At 36.3% G+C, this 18,415-nt stretch overlaps 1 protein-coding gene across 7 annotated transcripts in view; it reads left to right on the top strand.

The window, feature by feature from the left end:
- Nucleotides 1-18,297, top strand: part of DDHD1 (DDHD domain containing 1) — a 109,289-nt gene extending 90,992 nt beyond the window's left edge. For 4 of the 7 annotated variants that reach the window (XM_078448245.2, XM_078448246.2, XM_078448242.2 and 1 more), the window contains 5 exons: nucleotides 4,311-4,460; nucleotides 6,369-6,621; nucleotides 7,631-7,822; nucleotides 10,627-10,710; nucleotides 15,587-18,297. In XM_078448245.2, the coding sequence (XP_078304371.1) occupies nucleotides 4,311-4,460; nucleotides 6,369-6,621; nucleotides 7,631-7,822; nucleotides 10,627-10,710; nucleotides 15,587-15,768 (861 nt within the window). In that variant the 3' untranslated portion in view covers nucleotides 15,769-18,297. The remainder of the gene's footprint in view (nucleotides 1-4,310; nucleotides 4,461-6,368; nucleotides 6,622-7,630; nucleotides 7,823-10,626; nucleotides 10,711-15,586) is intronic. The other 3 variants (XM_078448247.2, XM_078448248.2, XM_078448244.2) reach the window with 1 other exon arrangement.
- The last annotated feature ends 118 nt before the right edge of the window (nucleotides 18,298-18,415 follow it).

The raw sequence follows: 18,415 nt of genomic DNA, 5'->3' as shown, positions 1-18,415 counted from the left end.
TAACTGGTTATGTAACATTGGCCAATTATTTAACGTCTCTGAATTCATCTGCTTACTCATCTCTGGAAAAGGAGGTTAGACTAAATGTCCAAAGCTCTTTTTCACCTAGAAAATTCTTTGATGGGTGTAGATCTCACTAAATCAGTCATTACTCTTAGAATAATTCCTTTGTGGGGTGCCTGGGTGGCTCAGTCAATTAAGCATCTGACTTCAGCTCAGGTCATGATCTCGGGTTTGTGAGATCAAGCCCCACATCGGGCTCTGTGCTGACAGCTCCGAGTCTGGAGCCTGCTTCAGAATCTGTGTCTCCCTACTCGTGCTCTATTTTTCTCCCTATCAAAATAAATAAACATTTTAAAAAAAGAAGAATTCCTTTGTGTGTTTGTCTGTCAAACTGCATACCAATCATAAAGAAAGGAAAGTTGTTTTATAACAATTTAACAAAAATTTATGAAACGCCTGACCAAAGCATAAAGATTTTTCTAGGATATATATGTATTTACAGGTATGTATACATCAAGCAGAAAGGATTTCCATAGGGGGTGCCTGGGTGGTTCATTAAGTTAAGCGACCAACTCTTGATTTCAGCTCAGGTCATGGTCTCAAGGTTCGTGGGTTTGAGCCCACATTGAGCTCTGTAGTGAGCATAGAGCCTGCTTGGGATCGTCTTGCTCCTCTGTCTCTGCCTCTCCCCTGTTCACTTGCGTTCTTTCTCCCTCTCTCTCAAAAATAAACTTTAAAAAAAGTATTTAAAAAAAAAAAAGAAAGAAAGGATTGGGGCACCTGAGTGGCTCCATTGGTTGAGCATAGGAGTTTGGCTCAGGTCATGATCTCATGGTTTGTTGCGTTCTGGCCCCTTGCTGGGTTTTGTGCTGAGAGCATGGAGCCTGCTTGGGATTCTCTGTCTCCCTCTCTCTCTGCCCCTCCCCCAGTCATGCATGCATATGTGCATGCATGCTCTCTCGCTCTCTCTCTCTCTAAGATAAACAGTTAAAAAAAAAAGTATTTACTTAAATTTTCTTCTATCTCAACTATATTTTGTATCTTTCCCTATCCTTTATTATTTTAATTATCTTAATCCTTTCAGAAGTTGGTGTTTTCATCTGTGTCACTGTCTATGATGTTTTTTGTTTTCTTTTTTTTATGTTTATTTGAGAAAGAGCATGCAAAAGCAAGGGGGTGGGGGGGGCAGAGAGAAAGAGAGAGAGAGAGAAAGAGAATCCCGAGCAGGCTCTATGGTATCAGTGCAGAGCCAGAGCCTAATGCAGGGCTCAGACCCATGAACCCAGAGCTCAGGACCTAAGCCAAAATCAAGAGTTGGACGCTCAACTGACTGAGCCACCCAGACAGCCCAGTTACTATCTACCATTTCAGATGCTTTTTCTTATAGTTTTAATTTAACACAAGTTAATTTTCCTCATCCTTCAGACATGTCGAAGTTACCCAGTCCTTTAAAAGCAGAAAAAACTTTCTCAAACCTTCTTTAACATGGAGGTACCATTTTCAAAATATATATTCGTTATTTGGGGGAAAAAAGAAGAGTCGCTTCAGATGTAGTGTGGGGAAGAGATTAAAGGGACATAAAATTGGAGGCAGAGACAAGTATATATAGTTATAGTCCAGATGAAAGACCATGAGGTGAAGTGCAATAACTTCTTAGATGTTGGAGATGAGATGGAATGATGAATTTGGGACGTCTCACCCATCAGGATAATGGGATATATGAGAGAAGTTAGGCGACCTTAAGAGGTAAAGTGTCATGTTCTATATATAATCCAGTGCTGCTGATCACACCAGTTTTCTAGAAGCCCTCTCACGTGCCATTCATGTATACTGCATTATCATGGTTCTCCTTTCCCTCCCCTTTTGTAGTCTTACCTCCTTCCTCTGCTAATCAAATGTAGTTCTCGCTAAAGCCCTTCTCCTTTTTTCTTTTTTGTTTTAATTTTTGTAATGTTTATTTATTTTTGAAGTAGAGAGAGAGAGAGCGTGAGTTGGGGAGGGATGGAGGGAGAGGGAGACACAGAATCCAAAACAGGCTCCAGGCTCCGGAGGTTTCAGCACAGAGCCCAATGCGGGGCTCAAACTCACCAGCCATGAGATCATGACTTGAGCCGAAGTCAGATGCTCAGCTGACTGAGCCACCCAGGCACTCCTCCTTTTTACTTTTAAATGTTTGTTTATTTTGAGAGATATGCACTATGCATATCTATGCACTTCATAAGCCCTCTTACCACTTCTCTTGGTTTTACGTGTCACTTCTGTAACGGTGATACATAGAGTTGGGAGATGACATATCCAATTCTGTATCTCTTGCCTTAGAATTTCAGCCCCTGTAAATTAGATACGTTACAGATACTTCAAACTTAATTGTGAACAAAAACAGAACTTACCTAGAGTTTCCTGTTGCAGTTGATGGAACCACTGTCTTCCCAGTCAGCCAGACCCAAACCTTGTGACCTGCCTCTGACTCATTCCTCATCCTCATATTCATTCAGTCATATTGATTCCACCTTCTCCTCTCCCATTTCTATTTCTGAATGGAACATCTCGCCCTGCCCGGGTTCAGATTCTCTCTTGCCTAAACACTTTCAGTAGTTTCCTAACTTGTCTCTGAGTCACCAGACTCTAAATTTTCCAGTTCATCCACATACTACTACCAGGTTTACTAACCTCCTAAAACATGGGGCAAATCCTGTTCTCCTTCACTACTCATAAAATCGATTAAGTCCTACTTTTTTAACCAAGTAGTCAAGATTCTGTGCATTCTCATTCCAAGTTACATTTTCCTGACACCCAATTTTTCAACTATGTCAGACTACTTATACTTCCTAAATTGAGCCAGGTTCTCTCCTGCCTCTGCTTTAGTTCATGTGATTGTATCAGCCTAAAATGTCCTCCTTTCTGGCCCCAATGACCAGCCCCAGGTGTAGAAATCCTTTTTGTTTTTTATGGCCAATGCAAATGCTTTCTCCTGTGTATCAGAAGACGAACAGACTTTTCTCCAAAGAAGACATCCAGATGGCCAACAGACACATGAAAAGATGCTCAATATCATATCCTTTGCATAAAGGAAATGCAAATCAAAACCACAGTGAGGTATCACCTCACATCTGTCAGAATGGCTGAAATCAAAAACACAAAAAACAGCAAGTATTGGAGAGGATGTGGAGAAAAAGGAATACTTGTGCACTGTGGGTGGAAATGAAAACTGGTGCAGCCACTGTGGAAAATAGTATGGAGTTTCCTCAAAAAATTAAAAATAGAATTACCATATGATCCAGTAATTCCATTAATGAATATTTACCCAAAGAATTCGAAAACACTAATTCAAAAAGATAAATGCACCCCTGTGTTTATTGCAGCATTATGTACAATAACCAAATTAGGGAAGAAACTTTAAGTGTCCATTGATAGATGAACGGATGAAGATGTGGAATATTAGCCATAAAAACAAGAATGAAATCTTGCTATTTGCAGCAACATGGATAGATCTAGTGGGTACAATGCTAAGTGAAATAAGTCAGCCAGAGGAACACAAGTACCATATGATTTCATTCATGTAGAATTTAAGAAACAAAACAAAGGAACAAAGAAAAAGACAAGACAAACCAAAAAACAGACTCTTAACCATAGAGAACAAACTGATGGTTACCAGAGGGGAGGTGGGTGGAACGTAGATGAAATAGGTAAAGGGAATTAAGAGGACACTTACTGTGATGAGCTTTGAGTAATGTATAGAATTGTTGAGTCACTATATTTTACACGTGAAACTAATATAACAATGTATGTTAATTATACTGGAATTAAAAAAAAATTAATGTGGAAAAAAATGCTTCCTCCTGTGTAAAAACTCTGAGGTGGAATTAATTATCCCTCTCTTACAGCAGGCTTTCCCCCTATTCATTTATTTTATTATGCCTCCCCCACAGGATTCCTCTGCCTTATTGGTCTTTATTAAAACATTGATAGCATTAGAATATTACTTCACACAAAATAGTAGCTTGATAAAACTTGGACTAGTGTGTGAAAACACACAATGAAATGGTCTTCCTTCTCCTTTTCTTCTTCTCATTTTTTGTTTTCTGTTAGATTTAAAGATAATGAAGTTGATTCTAAAAATGGATTTTTTTAGACTAATTAATGGTTGGCATATAATTATGGCAGATACCATCTGAACAAAGCTTGTGAAAAAAGACATTTGAAGATAATTTTATTGTTCATATTTTGCCATGTGTTATGTTGTGCCCAAATTCTGCTGAGAAAAACTACCACCAGTTTTAAAATTTGGGATGACTTTATCATTTTAGGTTGAGAATTTCTTCTGCATGGGATCCCCATTAGCGGTTTTCTTGGCATTGCGTGGCATCCGCCCAGGAAACACTGGAAGTCAAGACCATATTTTGCCCAGAGAGATTTGTAATCGGTTACTGAATATTTTTCATCCAACAGATCCAGTGGTGAGTTGCAGTTATAGACATTTTTCCCTCAACATTAAATTATTCATAAAAGACTGTATGAAATATTGCAAGGTACAACTGAACTAATGAGAAATGAGTTAATTTATCTGATTATATTTTCATAGGTTCATATCTTTAAGACATTGGTGTTTTGGTTAATTTAGGGCTCAGAAATACCTCAGAGGTGATCTATGTTATAAGAGCATAATGTAAAACTATTATCTCTGGACAAATAGTACAAGGAATAGGAATCTTCTGGACTGTCTAACCACAACCAATTGTAATACCAATAACCCAGCAATCACAAATTTTGAAAATTCCATTTTAATCTTTTTTTCTCTAAAACATGTTACCATATTGAAATGTGTTTGGTAGACCGACCCTATTTGAAATGTATTAAACATGAAAAAGTGGAAGAATTTATTTTAGCCTGGTCGAATTTTAAGTCTGGAGTTTTTCATTCTCTTTTATGTTTATACTGTTAATAATTTTTTAATGTTTAGTGTTTAATGTTTTTAATCACTCCAGTGATCTTGCATCCAGGTAAATTGTATACTACCAAGTAAGATTGTTAGATGAGAAAAACGCTTCTTAAATCTTTTTGGGGACAAGGCTAGATAGAACTAAATTTAAAAGAAACTGTTTTAAATAACCTTCATTCTCAGAAAGTTTGCTTTGTGTAATTGTGTGAAGTCTTTTCAAATATCTTTAGCTAGTACCAAGTAAATATAGCATTGATTAAATATTAAAATTTTAGCAATTCCCTATGTGTTAAAGAATCAAAAATGCTATCTTTAAGAAATGAATTTCACTGAGAATCTAGTATTAGATTCAAATACAGACAGCACAATCTTTGGCCAAGTCACTCCCAAGACTTATCTATGTAATGCAGATGACAAAATTTTACCTCCTAAGATGGTTAGGATTAAGTAAAATATATGTAAAAACACCCAGCTAACCATTTAGTATTTCATTAATATATATTCATTTTACTCATTATCTTGTAACTTGAAAGTGAACTTGAGTTTGTAGGGGAACTCTGAGTTATCAGTGTATACCCTGTCCTTGGTATAATCTTAAAGTTTTGTTACATCATAAAGGAGGGCTCCAATGTCATTTTATTAAGTTATTTTTCATTATTCATTTTATAGTTTTTCCTGTGATTTTTTTTTAAGTAAAGTTTTTTTAAATAAAGTTTATGTCAGAACTGTGCTAAGCAGTATTTACAAACGTTGTCTGTTCTTGCCAACATCCTTGTGAGGTAGGAAGTGTTAATCTGATTTCTACAGCTCAGGAAACAGTGACTCTGAAACTTGTGACTTGGTAGGTATTATTCAGTTAGTGACAGAGGCCAGAATGTGAACTTGGGGAATTCTAATGCCAAGTCCATTCATTGTCTTTTCTGCTATATCATCCCTTCTTCACATTAGACAAATGGTCTTTAATCAGCATCTAATTTGTGCTGTTACTATGTTAATCTATTTGAAAATAGAGCTTACGAAGAGCTTCTAAGATGTTACAGATTGGCTTTATTTACTGTGTCCTAGTTTACTGTTTATTGCTTCCGCTTTGTTGGTGAGACTAACATAAATCTAATTGTTATATGATATCAGAACCTAATAAAAATGAATCCGTTTTTCTGAAAAACAAATTAACGGGCACTGTTAGCTTAGACCAACACTAATTGGTTCTTTCCATAATCTCATCATTAAGGATATATAATTAGACCAAATTACATATTATTAATAGTGAACAAATGGGAATGCATGTTAGAAATACCAGATGTTTTTTTTTTTTTTTAATTCCCTAAGGTCTATTGAGCATGCAATAAAATAAGAATAAACAGTTTACTAAAATCCAAGCATTGTGCCTTAATGTTGTGTTTCTTTGCATTTTTTTAAAATCAAGGCTTATAGATTAGAACCATTAATACTGAAACACTACAGCAACATTTCACCTGTCCAGATCCACTGGTATAATACTTCTAATCCTCTACCTTATGAGCATATGAAGCCAAGCTTTCTCCACCCAGCAAAAGAACCTACCTCAATTTCAGAGAATGAAGGCATTTCAACAATACCAAGCCCTGTGACCTCACCAGTCTTGTCCCGTCGACACTACGGGGAATCTATAACAAACATAGGCAAAGCAAGCATATTAGGTAATTTCTCTTAAGTATTTCTTATCAGTAAATGTAAGTACTTTTTTAGATAGGCATTAAATTTGGGGTACTTGAAAATACTCTGCATATTACAAAACATCCAACATTTAATCCCCATGTCTAGAATTAACTACCCTCTCACTGTTCATACTTGAGAGCTAAAATCCCCAAAGGTTCTCTAACTAGATCAGATCTTGTAGGTTTAGAATATGAGATAGCTGGATAGACAAGGAAAGGTCTGGGAATCAAGGCCCTCATTTTAATCTTGGCCTTACCACCTACTATGAGATCTTGGGGAAGTCCCATCATTTTTAATGGTCTGCTTCCTCACCTGTAAAATGAGGGAGTGCTTGAGTTCTAAGGGTGTCCCTGCCAACCAGTTCTGCAATTCATGTCTTAACAGTCTCTCAAACCGTGTCTGTCCTGGGGTCAACAAGGATATTTAATTTCTTTGAATCATCTCCTGCACCAGCCACAATGTTTAGGGTAGCGCTGGTTTATGTGCCCCTTGAATTTGTCCATTGTTCTTAGTTACAGGTTGCCTTAATATAAAGTGCCACAAGATGGCACTATAAATAGGCTTTTCATTGAGATTTCACTTTGTCATACTCCCAGATTTGTTTATTGATAGCTTTTTATAACATACTCACTTAACTTCAGTAGTAAAGCATATCAATAGTAAATATATGCCCCGGTCAATGGTATGATTCTTTCATTAACGTTTTTAATCTTCCCAAATATTGTAATCAACAGTGATCACTTGAATAAAATAGAATCTGTATTCTTTTGTACACTGTATTCCTGCAGTTTGTACAACTCTCATTCTATTCAACACCATTTTTACTTAGAAACCTACAGTATAAATTGTAACTTTCCTGTGTTCCCACCCTGGAAAAATATGACTAGGACTTGGTTCCTCTGCCAATTGGCTGTAACTATGGATGGTGCTCTTTAGCTTGGTATGTGGTGTGATTCCAACAGACTGACTGCCCTGTTTTGCGAAATATAGGGGCTGCCAGCATTGGAAAGGGCCTTGGAGGGATGTTGTTCTCGAGATTTGGACGCTCATCTACATCACAGCCATCTGAGACATCAAAAGACTCAACAGAAGATGAGAAGAAGTCACTTGGCTCGCTTCCCACTACCACTGTTGCAACACAGACCCTTCCACATAGCAGTTCTGGCTTTCTGGATTCTGCATGTTAGTTCATATTTTTCTTACTTTAAGTTAATACTCGATCTCTTACAACTTGAAGGCGGGGAGGATGAAGATACTAACGGTAGCAGTCAACTCTAAAATGTAAAGCATAAGTTAGCTTTTTTTTAAAAAAAGTACTTTTCCTCTGATTATATTTTTTATTTATTTTTTTGAGAGAGAGAGAGAGAGCATGCAAGCAGAGCAAGGGCAGAGAGACAGAGAGAATCCAAAGCAGACTCCACACTTCGCATGGAGCCTGGCACAGGGCTCAATCTCAAAACTGTGAGATCATGACCTGAGCTGAAATCAGTAGTTGGACACTTAACCGACTGAGCCACCCAGATGCCCCTGATTATATTTTTAAGTATAATTCCCAGGTAAATGCAGTTTTGCTCTCTGCATTGGTGAATGAAGAATTAAGAACATTAATAATCAGGGCCTGGTGGCACAAGGGTCTTAAACATCGAGCATAAAACAAATCTCTTTGGGAGAAAGCACCCCTGATTTTTAGAAAGTAGATTTTTTAAAAATATGGTCTTCTCAGCCTTAAAAATTCATGTAATTGCTTTAAACCTCTGCTGTGTATATTCTTGATACTTTTTAAAAGCCATCCTGCTGCTAATTCCAGAGTTTCATTCATCCAGCCAAATTACAAAGACCTTCAGGCTTATATTGTATTGGATCCGCTGTGTGGTTTCCAGTTCTGTCCCAGCTACCTAGTGTAAAGTAGATATTCAAGAAATGAATAAATGAATGGATAGTTATGCTGGACTTAGCATTAGAATGGAGCTCTATTTAATTCTTTCCAGTAGACTTCTAAGGTTTAAAATCTTGAATAGTTGTGAAACTCTTATACATTTAATATATATTTAATCTCAAGGGTCTAAATTTGAGCCTTATTTTCAAGTGTCCATAAAAGAAGACTAATAAGTCCTATTTTTCCATTGACTTACATAAAGAAATGTAGATTCTCAGACTAGCTGCTTTTTGTTACTATAGCAATCAGGGAAAACTTTTCCTTTCTTTCTCTATAAATGTTTAAACAGATTTTATTTCAGATACTTGTAGCCTTGTCTTCTTGCTGTGTCTGCTACTCTGTATTTTAAAATGACCAGTGTCCATTGCCATCCATCAAACATACTTAAAAAGGAAGTTCAAGTGTGGTGGTTCTAGAGGCTGGATCTTTCTCCACAGTTAGCCCTACTCCAGGAGCCATTATCCTGGACATTCCTGAGTTCGACATTTCTATTCGGACCAATAGCATTTTTTAACGTACTCCTAGTTATGTGAGACTCTGATTACTAAAAATTTTATAATTGTAAGCCTTTTGAACACTGCCTAGAAAATTCATTTCAGACTTTGATATTTGTATAAAATTCATTTTTTTCATTTTCTTATTATTGCTGACTTAAGCTTTCACTTCTACTTATTCAGAAATGCGGCTGTAAAAATACAAAATTCTGTTGTGACATACAGAGATCACAGCTCTAAAGTTTCTGAAGAAGAGTAGTTTAAAAGAATTTTGTAAGATGACAGGTAAAAAGTCACAATTCCTTGTAATGTTAATACACAGCAATGATGCTAGTAAGTAAACATTAGGGTGACTGAGGAAACAAGAATGAAGTGGGATTTGAGCCCCCAAGAAAGGGTAAGGAAGACAAAGAGAGAATCCATAGGATCTGAAGGAAGAAAGCTGTTTCTGTGGTCTTTTTACTATTTAACATAGTAATTTCAAAATGATAACAGAGAAACCTGTTTCTTCTTTCAGGACAACAGTTAATAGAGGTGCTCAGCTGCATTGCATCATTATACTTTGATAGCTTAACAAAATACATTTTCTGTCAGTCTTGCATATAAATTCTTTCTTTGTTGGTCTTAATGGTAAAGTCCTTGTAGACTGTAGACTCCACTAAATATGAGCTAATCGTGAGTCTTAGTTACAGATATTTATCTCTAGACATAGATGTAACTATTAAAATTAAACTATTATAGTAGAATTCCACCTTTTAAAATCAGACTCTCAAGATTTGCCTTACTAATTGTTAGACTTGCTTCAATAATACACTCTTCTTTGTAATCCTGATTTGGATGTTTTTTTATGTCATAGTTGCTCTATTATGCACATAGTGGCTGTATCTTGCAAATCCTAAAACCTTTCTTCCTTAAGCCTTCTTTCTGGGATTTGGTCATTGTGATTAGGTGATTCTGGCTTCCTTCCTTTCTTCGTTCTGCTCGCATTGATTGCCTCAGTTCCTGATGACCTTTATCCTGAAGCTGCCAACTTTGATTCTCTTGCTTTTTGAGGATAAGATGGACACAGGCTTTGAATTTTCATGATCCATCAGGGTTTCTCTCTTTGAAGAGTATGTGTTGTCAGTTGAAACCACTTTATTCTCATCAAGTTGAATATCAATAGCTAGTCTTCATTTCTTTTGAAAAGTCCGGGCTTATTTACGGTAGTTTTATGGTTTCATTTCTTGTACTCCCTTATGTTTGTATCATATTACGGAAAAAAAATATCTGTTTCTTTTAACATTGTTTTGCCTCAAGGTTAGAACTTAAATGAGCTATTAATTTGGGGGATATCTGGGTGTTAACAGATTATGACATTGTATTGCAAAGTTAACGATGCTTACACTTTCCATGAAAGAGCTCTTCATAAAAACCAAAGTGTGTACTTCTTTATGTATGCTAGGTTTAATCAGCATATTTGGGAGTGTTGTTCTAACTTTTGGCCACTGCATCATTGAAGGCCCTTTGTAACCATCAGCCAACACTTTACAGCATCTTGTGTTTTTTTTTCACAGATTTCAGACTTCAGGAATCGTTCTTTAATCTCCCACAACTTCTTTTTCCGGAAAATGTAATGCAGAATAAAGATAATACCCTCGGTATGGTATATGTCAGGAATAGCACTCAGAGTACAATAAAAATGATCCACTTATAGGTCTTCCGCTCACTGAAAACTTGCATCAGTTCTTCTATGAGATCAGCTTGAATGTTAACCATTACAGACCATTTGATATGTAATTTTTTCCTGTATATTCTAACCTTAAATAGTAGGGGTCCTGAAACCCAAGTATTGATTAGTCCCTTAGTGTGCTAAAATGATACTCCTATACATTCCTACAAAGAAGCAACCTTTTGGAGAGGGAAGAAAAGCATGAGGTCATCTTCCTTCTTTATTGTCCCAAAGGCTGCAAAGAGGTTCGCTGTTCTTTACATGTAAGACATTTAGATATAAAGTCTCATAGTGTAAGAAATGTAATTATTCCTAGTTATTTCAGGTATCAGTACCACTACTACTTAGGGCTGTGGGTGTGCCCTAGCTGCTGCTATCTGGTTTCAACACAAATATTTTTTCTTTAAGAAGGGTAGGTTTGCATTTAAAAATTAGCATTATTGGATACAAGAGATATTTTCAGTCTCTTAATTTTTAGCAGATTCTAAATGTACCACTAAGGATTAATCTTAGTTTAAAATCGTTTTTATCATTAACTTTCATTCCTTTTTCCACAGCTCCTCTCCTTTTCCTTTTTCTTTTTTTTTTTTCTTTTTTTTTTTTTTTAATATTGGATTTTGTCTTTAACAAAAAATGTTACAGGTTTTTCCTTGGATTTTTAACCACATTTAATTTTATAACTTCTCTATGTAGTTGCTAATTTCCATACATATTTTTTCTGTTTTCAAAAAAACTTCCTTGATAAAAATTCCAAAACAGTATTTTAATATAACAAACTGATTTGTGTTTTTATGCTCCCTAGCAACAGTTTGTTTTGATGAAACTTCATGAATTTCCCTTAAGGAATGATCTTATATAAGTGCTCTCTCTGCCCCCTGCTCATGTAATAGTCACATCCACGAAGAAATTATTTGACTTTGGTTTTTGTATATTTAATTCAACACAGAAGTTGATCCACTCATTTATCCTGCGTTCAAGTAGCCCTTATACGTATTATCTTAAAACCATCCCAGCTATCTAAACATTAACTACACCAAACTGATTCAAATGGTAATATGTGTATGGCTTCTATTTCTCTTCCCCTGCTTTTTTGCATTTAACAATTATTTATTAAATGTTTACCATGAGCCAAAGTACCAAGATAGCCACTAGAAAAGATACCAAAATGAAACAGACTTCAGTACTGCCCATAAAGATACTAAATGCTAGTGTGGAAATTGAGCATTTTCTAGAGAATATATATTTACCTAGTAGAGAAGTAGATAGCTACATAAATATTTATAACATATGGTAGATGTGATGAGCCACATAACAAAGGTACTGGTAAAGGACTCCGTCAGTTCTAGGGAATGAGAAAATGCTTTCACCTCAAAAAATTATAAAAGACTCTGTGGAGGTAGAATTTGGACACACGGTGATGAAAAGACATTGCAGGGAGAAGAAACAGCATATGGAAAAGCACAGGGTATGTAGAGGTATGTATGTATGTAGTTAGTTTTCTTGAGAAGAGCCAAGGATGAATAGAAGGGAATAGTTTTGAATGTGATTGGAAAAGTTTCTTAAACCAGATTGTAGAGGGCCATCTCCTGGAGTTTTTTTGTATTCAAGATTTACCCACAAAGCCCATCTGTTATCAAACATTAGGTATTTGAATATCTTTCAGGACAGATTAGTGTTGGGAAACTATTTTGGCAGATATGAAAACTGATTATAATATCAAGGATAGAGGATATCCTTAAATATATTTGAAATTATAACAGTTCACAAAATGTAAATATTCCTTGATGTCAAACACCTAACCACATGAAATGTATAGTTGCTCTGAGGCAACACAGAAATAACAAGACATAATTTACCCAGCAAGAACTCAGCATAATCTTTCTTACTATGAAAGAAGCTTTTGCTACTCATTTGAAAACACAATTTGCTTTACTGGTATTTTTCTTGGTGTCTGCCTGTAGCCAAAAATCATGCAATTATGACCAAAATTAATACTTACAAATAAGACCACTTTTAAGATTCATTAAGTTTTTGAAAATTTCTCTCCAAGGAAGTTAAAGTGTTTCCATTAAGCAATAGAAACCTGTCCAATTAGTACACATTTTAAGACTAAGATGTGCACTTCCTATTCACATGTGTTATGTTTTCTAATACAGTATCCATGTGGACAAGCCTTGTGCAGAGAGTTCTCTGATGAAAGGACAGTCCTGATGACACTTCACCTCCTACATACTTCATACACTGCAGACATTCACTCTAGGGAATAGGAAGGGAACTAGGCCTCTGTGCCAGACTCCCCAGAAAAGAAAATAACCCATGCTTTAAGGCAATATAAGGCAACTGCTGATGATTGATAAGATCCCACAGTATTTTTTCTCAGTTTCACTTCTCTTCAGTTCAGGATCTCATTCCTTTCTTTGTGGATAGAGGAATTCTAGCACTTAAGGCACTCAAAAGAGAGAAAAAAGGGACAGAGTGATGATATTATGTTTTCCTTTCTCTTTGACCTAATTCAGTGAGTAAAACTAGGAAAAAACTACCCGCTGTGTTGTGCCACTCATTTTTGATGTGCTAATATTAAGAAAATAGGTCCAAGGCAACTCCATATAGATTTAGGCCTATTTGGGCCAAGAGCTCATCTCACGGCACGTAAAGAATGGTAACTGCCATCTGGACCCTTGCTCCCTTGGGAATTCTGTGACGTACATAAAAGGAAGAGACGTGAGACGTAGGCCCACCTTATTCCATTCATCCGCCTTCAGAACCAACACCTGTGAGGTCACCTGCACTGGCAACCACACTACCTGTTGTAAACCTTGGAAGGAGGATGAGAGACTAAAACAGATTCATCGGGTACAGGCTGGCTACCTAATTCCCGTTTTGATGAGGATAGCCTACACATAAATAACCAGGGTGAGAGATGGCAAGTCTAGTTAACCATACTGACTGTAGGTGGTAAGAATGACAAGGGCATAGAGTAGGGCAATAATTAAGTTCAGCATTTGAGTGTCTAGTATATGAAAGGCAGTGTTTCACAACAGTAACCACATTTAAGAATAAATCTCAGGGACATAAAATCAAAGCCAAATAATAGTTGTTATAACAAAACACAAATCCCTTTTTTTTTAACTTCAAAACAAAAGTTTAACTTAAGGCCGTTGGACTAGGAAAGGCTGTTCTACAGTGGCATTTTAAAGTAGAAATGATAACTTCATGGTCTTTGCCGATATTAATGTGTAGGTTTCTCATCTCTTCTGTTTTTCATTTTATTTCTCCTCTTTTCTTTGTAACTACCTCCAGCTTGACTTCTCTTCTTCACGCTTGAGAATTCCAGTCTCCTCGTTTTTCATCTTCCTGTATCTTGTGCCAGAATGTGCTGACAAATCGAACTCAAATGTCCTATGGAGTACAAGAGATAAAAGATTCAGACATTACTACCCCCCAGTTCCCCATATAGATTTCAGCTATTTCTGCTGTATTACGGATTAGCTTATTGTAATTTAAGTGAGAAGAAAAGTTTTAAAAAATTTGTAAATATATTTTACAAGTGTTTTATAACCCAATTGGTATTTATGCTGCTTAAGGGTAACCTTAAAATATACAGATAGATCAGTGGGCACTCCTTGTCAGAAAAGCATAGTTGAATAGAAAAGTAACAACTCTATGCCCTTTTAAATCACTAAAAGATATTGTCACAAAATACCTATTTAAAATAAGCATTAGCTAAACGTTTATATGAAATCATTCTCTAGAGTGATACAATTTCCCATGTGCAACTTAACCAAATTCCCAGTGTAAAACAAAACCCAACTTTTTCTCCAGCCTCGTTGATTTTTGCCACCTTTTACTTGCTACGTCTTCTGGCACTTCGAACAAAGATTTGGGTGTTCTTTGTTTTTAAGATAGCTCCTTCAAAGTCTTATACAGCTCATTGACTCTTTTAAAGGAATTCCTAGAGATCAAAGTATTATTTTTCTAAGTGTTTTATCTCTAAGGACATATTAAATGAATCCTTTGCAATTCTCTTATAGCCTTGATTTTTCTCCAACAGGTATTGCAAGGACTTTTCTGTGGCTTTTAGAAAAAGACTTGATTAAATTCACTGAATTGTTTGAGCACAGCGCTGTTATAAATGAAGTCCTTCCTCCCAGGGATCACCACTATTCCCCCTGGTTTAACTGTCCCAGCCACCCAGTGGATTCTTTATCAAACAGACATTTAGTGAGGACTTGTATGTCTCAGGCACATGTGAGGCCCTGCTGAGTGCATGGGGACCAGGCTGTGCCATGGTGGCCACATGGGGAGGAAAGCAGTCTAGGACTACAAAAAGTAACCACAGAACGAGGTGATGGAGAGGGCCTTTGAGTGACCTGCTGCATGCACTCCCAGACATTATTGCATATAAGCCTGGCCCACACTTCTGCCAGAGGGCTGTTTTTCTTATTTTACAGATTAGGAACAAAGATTAAATGGGAAAGTTAGGATTTGAAGCCAGTTTCTTTACTCCAAACATAGTCTATGATACCAAGTGATTTTTTTTGTTTGTTTTATTCCTTTATTATCCCATACTGACCTAAGCATACAAAGGAAAGGACTCTACCAAATAGAATCCTGAGCTATTGAGTCTGTCTTGGGTGTTTGTTTGTTTTCCATGAGATTAGAGTGGAAAGTCACTTTAAAGAGGGGGGAAAAAAGGATAAAAGAATCATTTCTATTAGCTAAATTTTTATTCTCAACTCTAGGTAAAGTCTATATAGAACATATTGTAATACTTATTCACTTGTTTGACTTTCTTTTCCTTTCAGTGGAATTGGATCACAGAATTGATTTTGAACTCCGAGAAGGCCTTGTGGAAAGCCGCTATTGGTCAGCTGTCACATCTCATACCGCCTATTGGTCATCCTTGGATGTTGCCCTCTTTCTTTTAACCTTCATGTACAAACATGAGCACGATAATAATGCAAAACCCAATTTAGATCCAATCTGAACTCTTGAAGGACACTAATGGCCCCAAACTGATTTCTTCCTGTTAAAATATGTGTGTCAAGATATGATGGAGATTTCAGGTTTAAGTGTGTTTCAGTTTTGTTTAGGGCAAGAAATATTTGAATTTAAAGCACTTTATTTAAAAAACAAATATTTTTTCAGTCTGAAAGAAGTTATTTACACTTTTCATCATTTTAATTATGAGTCTGACAGAGCCTCCTGCAGAGAATCAAGCAAGACCTGGAATTGAGTTTGGGTGAACTACATTATAAATCACAATCTAATTTCCCCCAAATATAAAGGCATATTAATGAGTTGAATCTAATGTATTAACCAAAATATGTTGTAACTCTCAAATGGTCAAGATCCAGTGTAGTCTACGTAAAGACCACAAGGTGTTATTACTGTTGTCGATTTCTGTGAAAGCTTCTATTTCCACAGGTCCTTTGACAGAAGAGGATAACAGAGTTTAAGGTGTTTTTGAATTTAACTTGCTTAGAAAAACTAATGCTAAAAAAAGAAACAATATTTGAACTACTGTATTTATAATTTATTACCTCTAACTGCTTTATTTCAATACATGAAGCATTACATTTTTAAAATGTTTCCTTTGAACAATTTAAGAACCACATTTCTTTTCTATAGTGTTAAGACCCTTTTTTCCTCAAAACTCCATCTTTGTACTCTTCAGATGAATATATAGACACTGTGGCATACTTTCAGTATTTTTGTCATTAAACACTTGTGGTTTCACATAAATAACACTAGTTCAATTATTTTGAAAACAAAATGAACTTTTCGTTATGTCACGTGTACCTCAGAAGAAAGCTAAAGTTTTCTAAATTTGACACAAAGTACTCCATCATGGCTACATTTATTTCATTAACCTTATGGAAAAATTAGTAAACAACTTTGGAGTGGTGAATACTACAACTATTTTCAATATATAAACATCTGTGTGCCAAACAATTAACGTATATAAAGGGATGGAGTGCCACTCACAGATTTTACTTGTGAAGTGTTCGAGAAAACATGGTTGAGACACAAGACACAATAGATCAGGATCCCGAGGCACTGGAGGAGTATTCCTCTGCTGTGATTGTCTCCACAGTGCTTTTCATCTGAGGAGCTCAAAGTGCTTTAAGATTCAGTCATCTCTGTAGTACTCCTTGAGGTAAGTAAATGAGTGTTTTCCTCCTGTTTCGTGTTAATACACTAAGGCACCAAAACATTTTAAAGTGCCTTGAATTAGATTACAGAGCAAATAGAAGAACTCAGATTGAAGCTGCACTGTATTCTTTTATATGCTCTTCAGTGACTACAATTCCCACGTGACCTCTTAGTAGTTTGCAGACAGTAATAATAACAGAAGTTGCAATGCGTAATTTGGAGAGAAGACTGTGAAGCCGATATTTTGTCCTACTTGTCGTATATGTTCTGTGGTTCTCACATACAAAGGAGGAGTTACTTACAAGAGACCAGTAGCCATCTCTACCCCAACTAACTCACTTTTGAGTGGCTTCCCCTAGGTTCCACGTAAGGTGCTGTCTTTGCTTATCTTCCAAGGATTTTCTTAGCTGCCCAATAATTGTCAAGCTGGGAGCAAAGTTGGTCAGTTGTGCATCTCACCCACTCCATTCTTTACAAAAAGCCGTGGAATCTGTGGGCTCACCTGTAGGTTTTCCTGAGCACCATCAGTCCCTTGTCCTGGGCTTTCATGGAATTTGCACAACATAAAGCACCTCTTTTGAGTGCTTAAAAAGGCCCCGAAGCCCCGTGACCACATATGTGACTCTTGCTATAAAAGGCTTTTGATGAGATCTTCGCAAAGCTGAAGCAATCTCTTTCGAATTTAGAGACTCCTGTGAACTCAGGTCACTTTCATACCCTGTTTTATTTCATACGTCTACTTTAGTTCTCAGGAAAATTAAACTCCTGTCTCATGTGACCATCTCATCAAAGGTACTTTAAGCATATGTTGCTGCAGGTGGTGTGACACTCGTATGTCTAAGAGCTTTAAGGGGTTCATTCTTACCAGTAGAATGTGAAGAGTCCTTTTTCCTGGGGACAGTAAGTCTATCAAACCTTTTAATTTGATATGGAAGAAAAAGAAAAAGATATCCCCATAGCTATAGCAGATTATCTGCTTCTCTTTTTTCACGTTGAGAAAACAAAATCAAATTTAACCCCATGGAGTTTATCTGAGTTCTTGAAAAGAGCAACATTTAAAACCCCCTTTTCAAAATTAGCTATTCTGGATTACTGAACAGGTGTTTTGTTTTCAATGTATTTCATCAGCAGAGAATAGAGATGGTGATCTTGACTTGATAGTACTCTTCTTGTTTCCATGTCTCTGCATGTTATCATGGAATGTACTTGTATATACTCAAGTAATATACAGAGTATGTGTAATTCCGGCTTGATTTAGAAGCTAAGTCCGTTACTGAGTAACATTTTGCAACTTTATTCCAGCAAGTACTAAATTGGCCAAAAAGTTCTGTTTTTGATACCATTAAAAATTTATTCTCTATTTTGTGTACACGCTATGATGATTCTTCAGAGTACTGGTCATATCGTTCTATTTTAATCCAGTTAGGGTCCCAAGAATTACCAAAATTTAGAATAAGGAAAATGTTTTGGATTAAATC

Source organism: Panthera onca, chromosome B3, assembly GCF_046562875.1.
Source record: "Panthera onca isolate mPanOnc1 chromosome B3, mPanOnc1 haplotype 2, whole genome shotgun sequence".
NCBI lineage: Eukaryota > Metazoa > Chordata > Mammalia > Carnivora > Felidae > Panthera > Panthera onca.
This window is presented reverse-complemented; position numbering and strand designations above follow the sequence as displayed.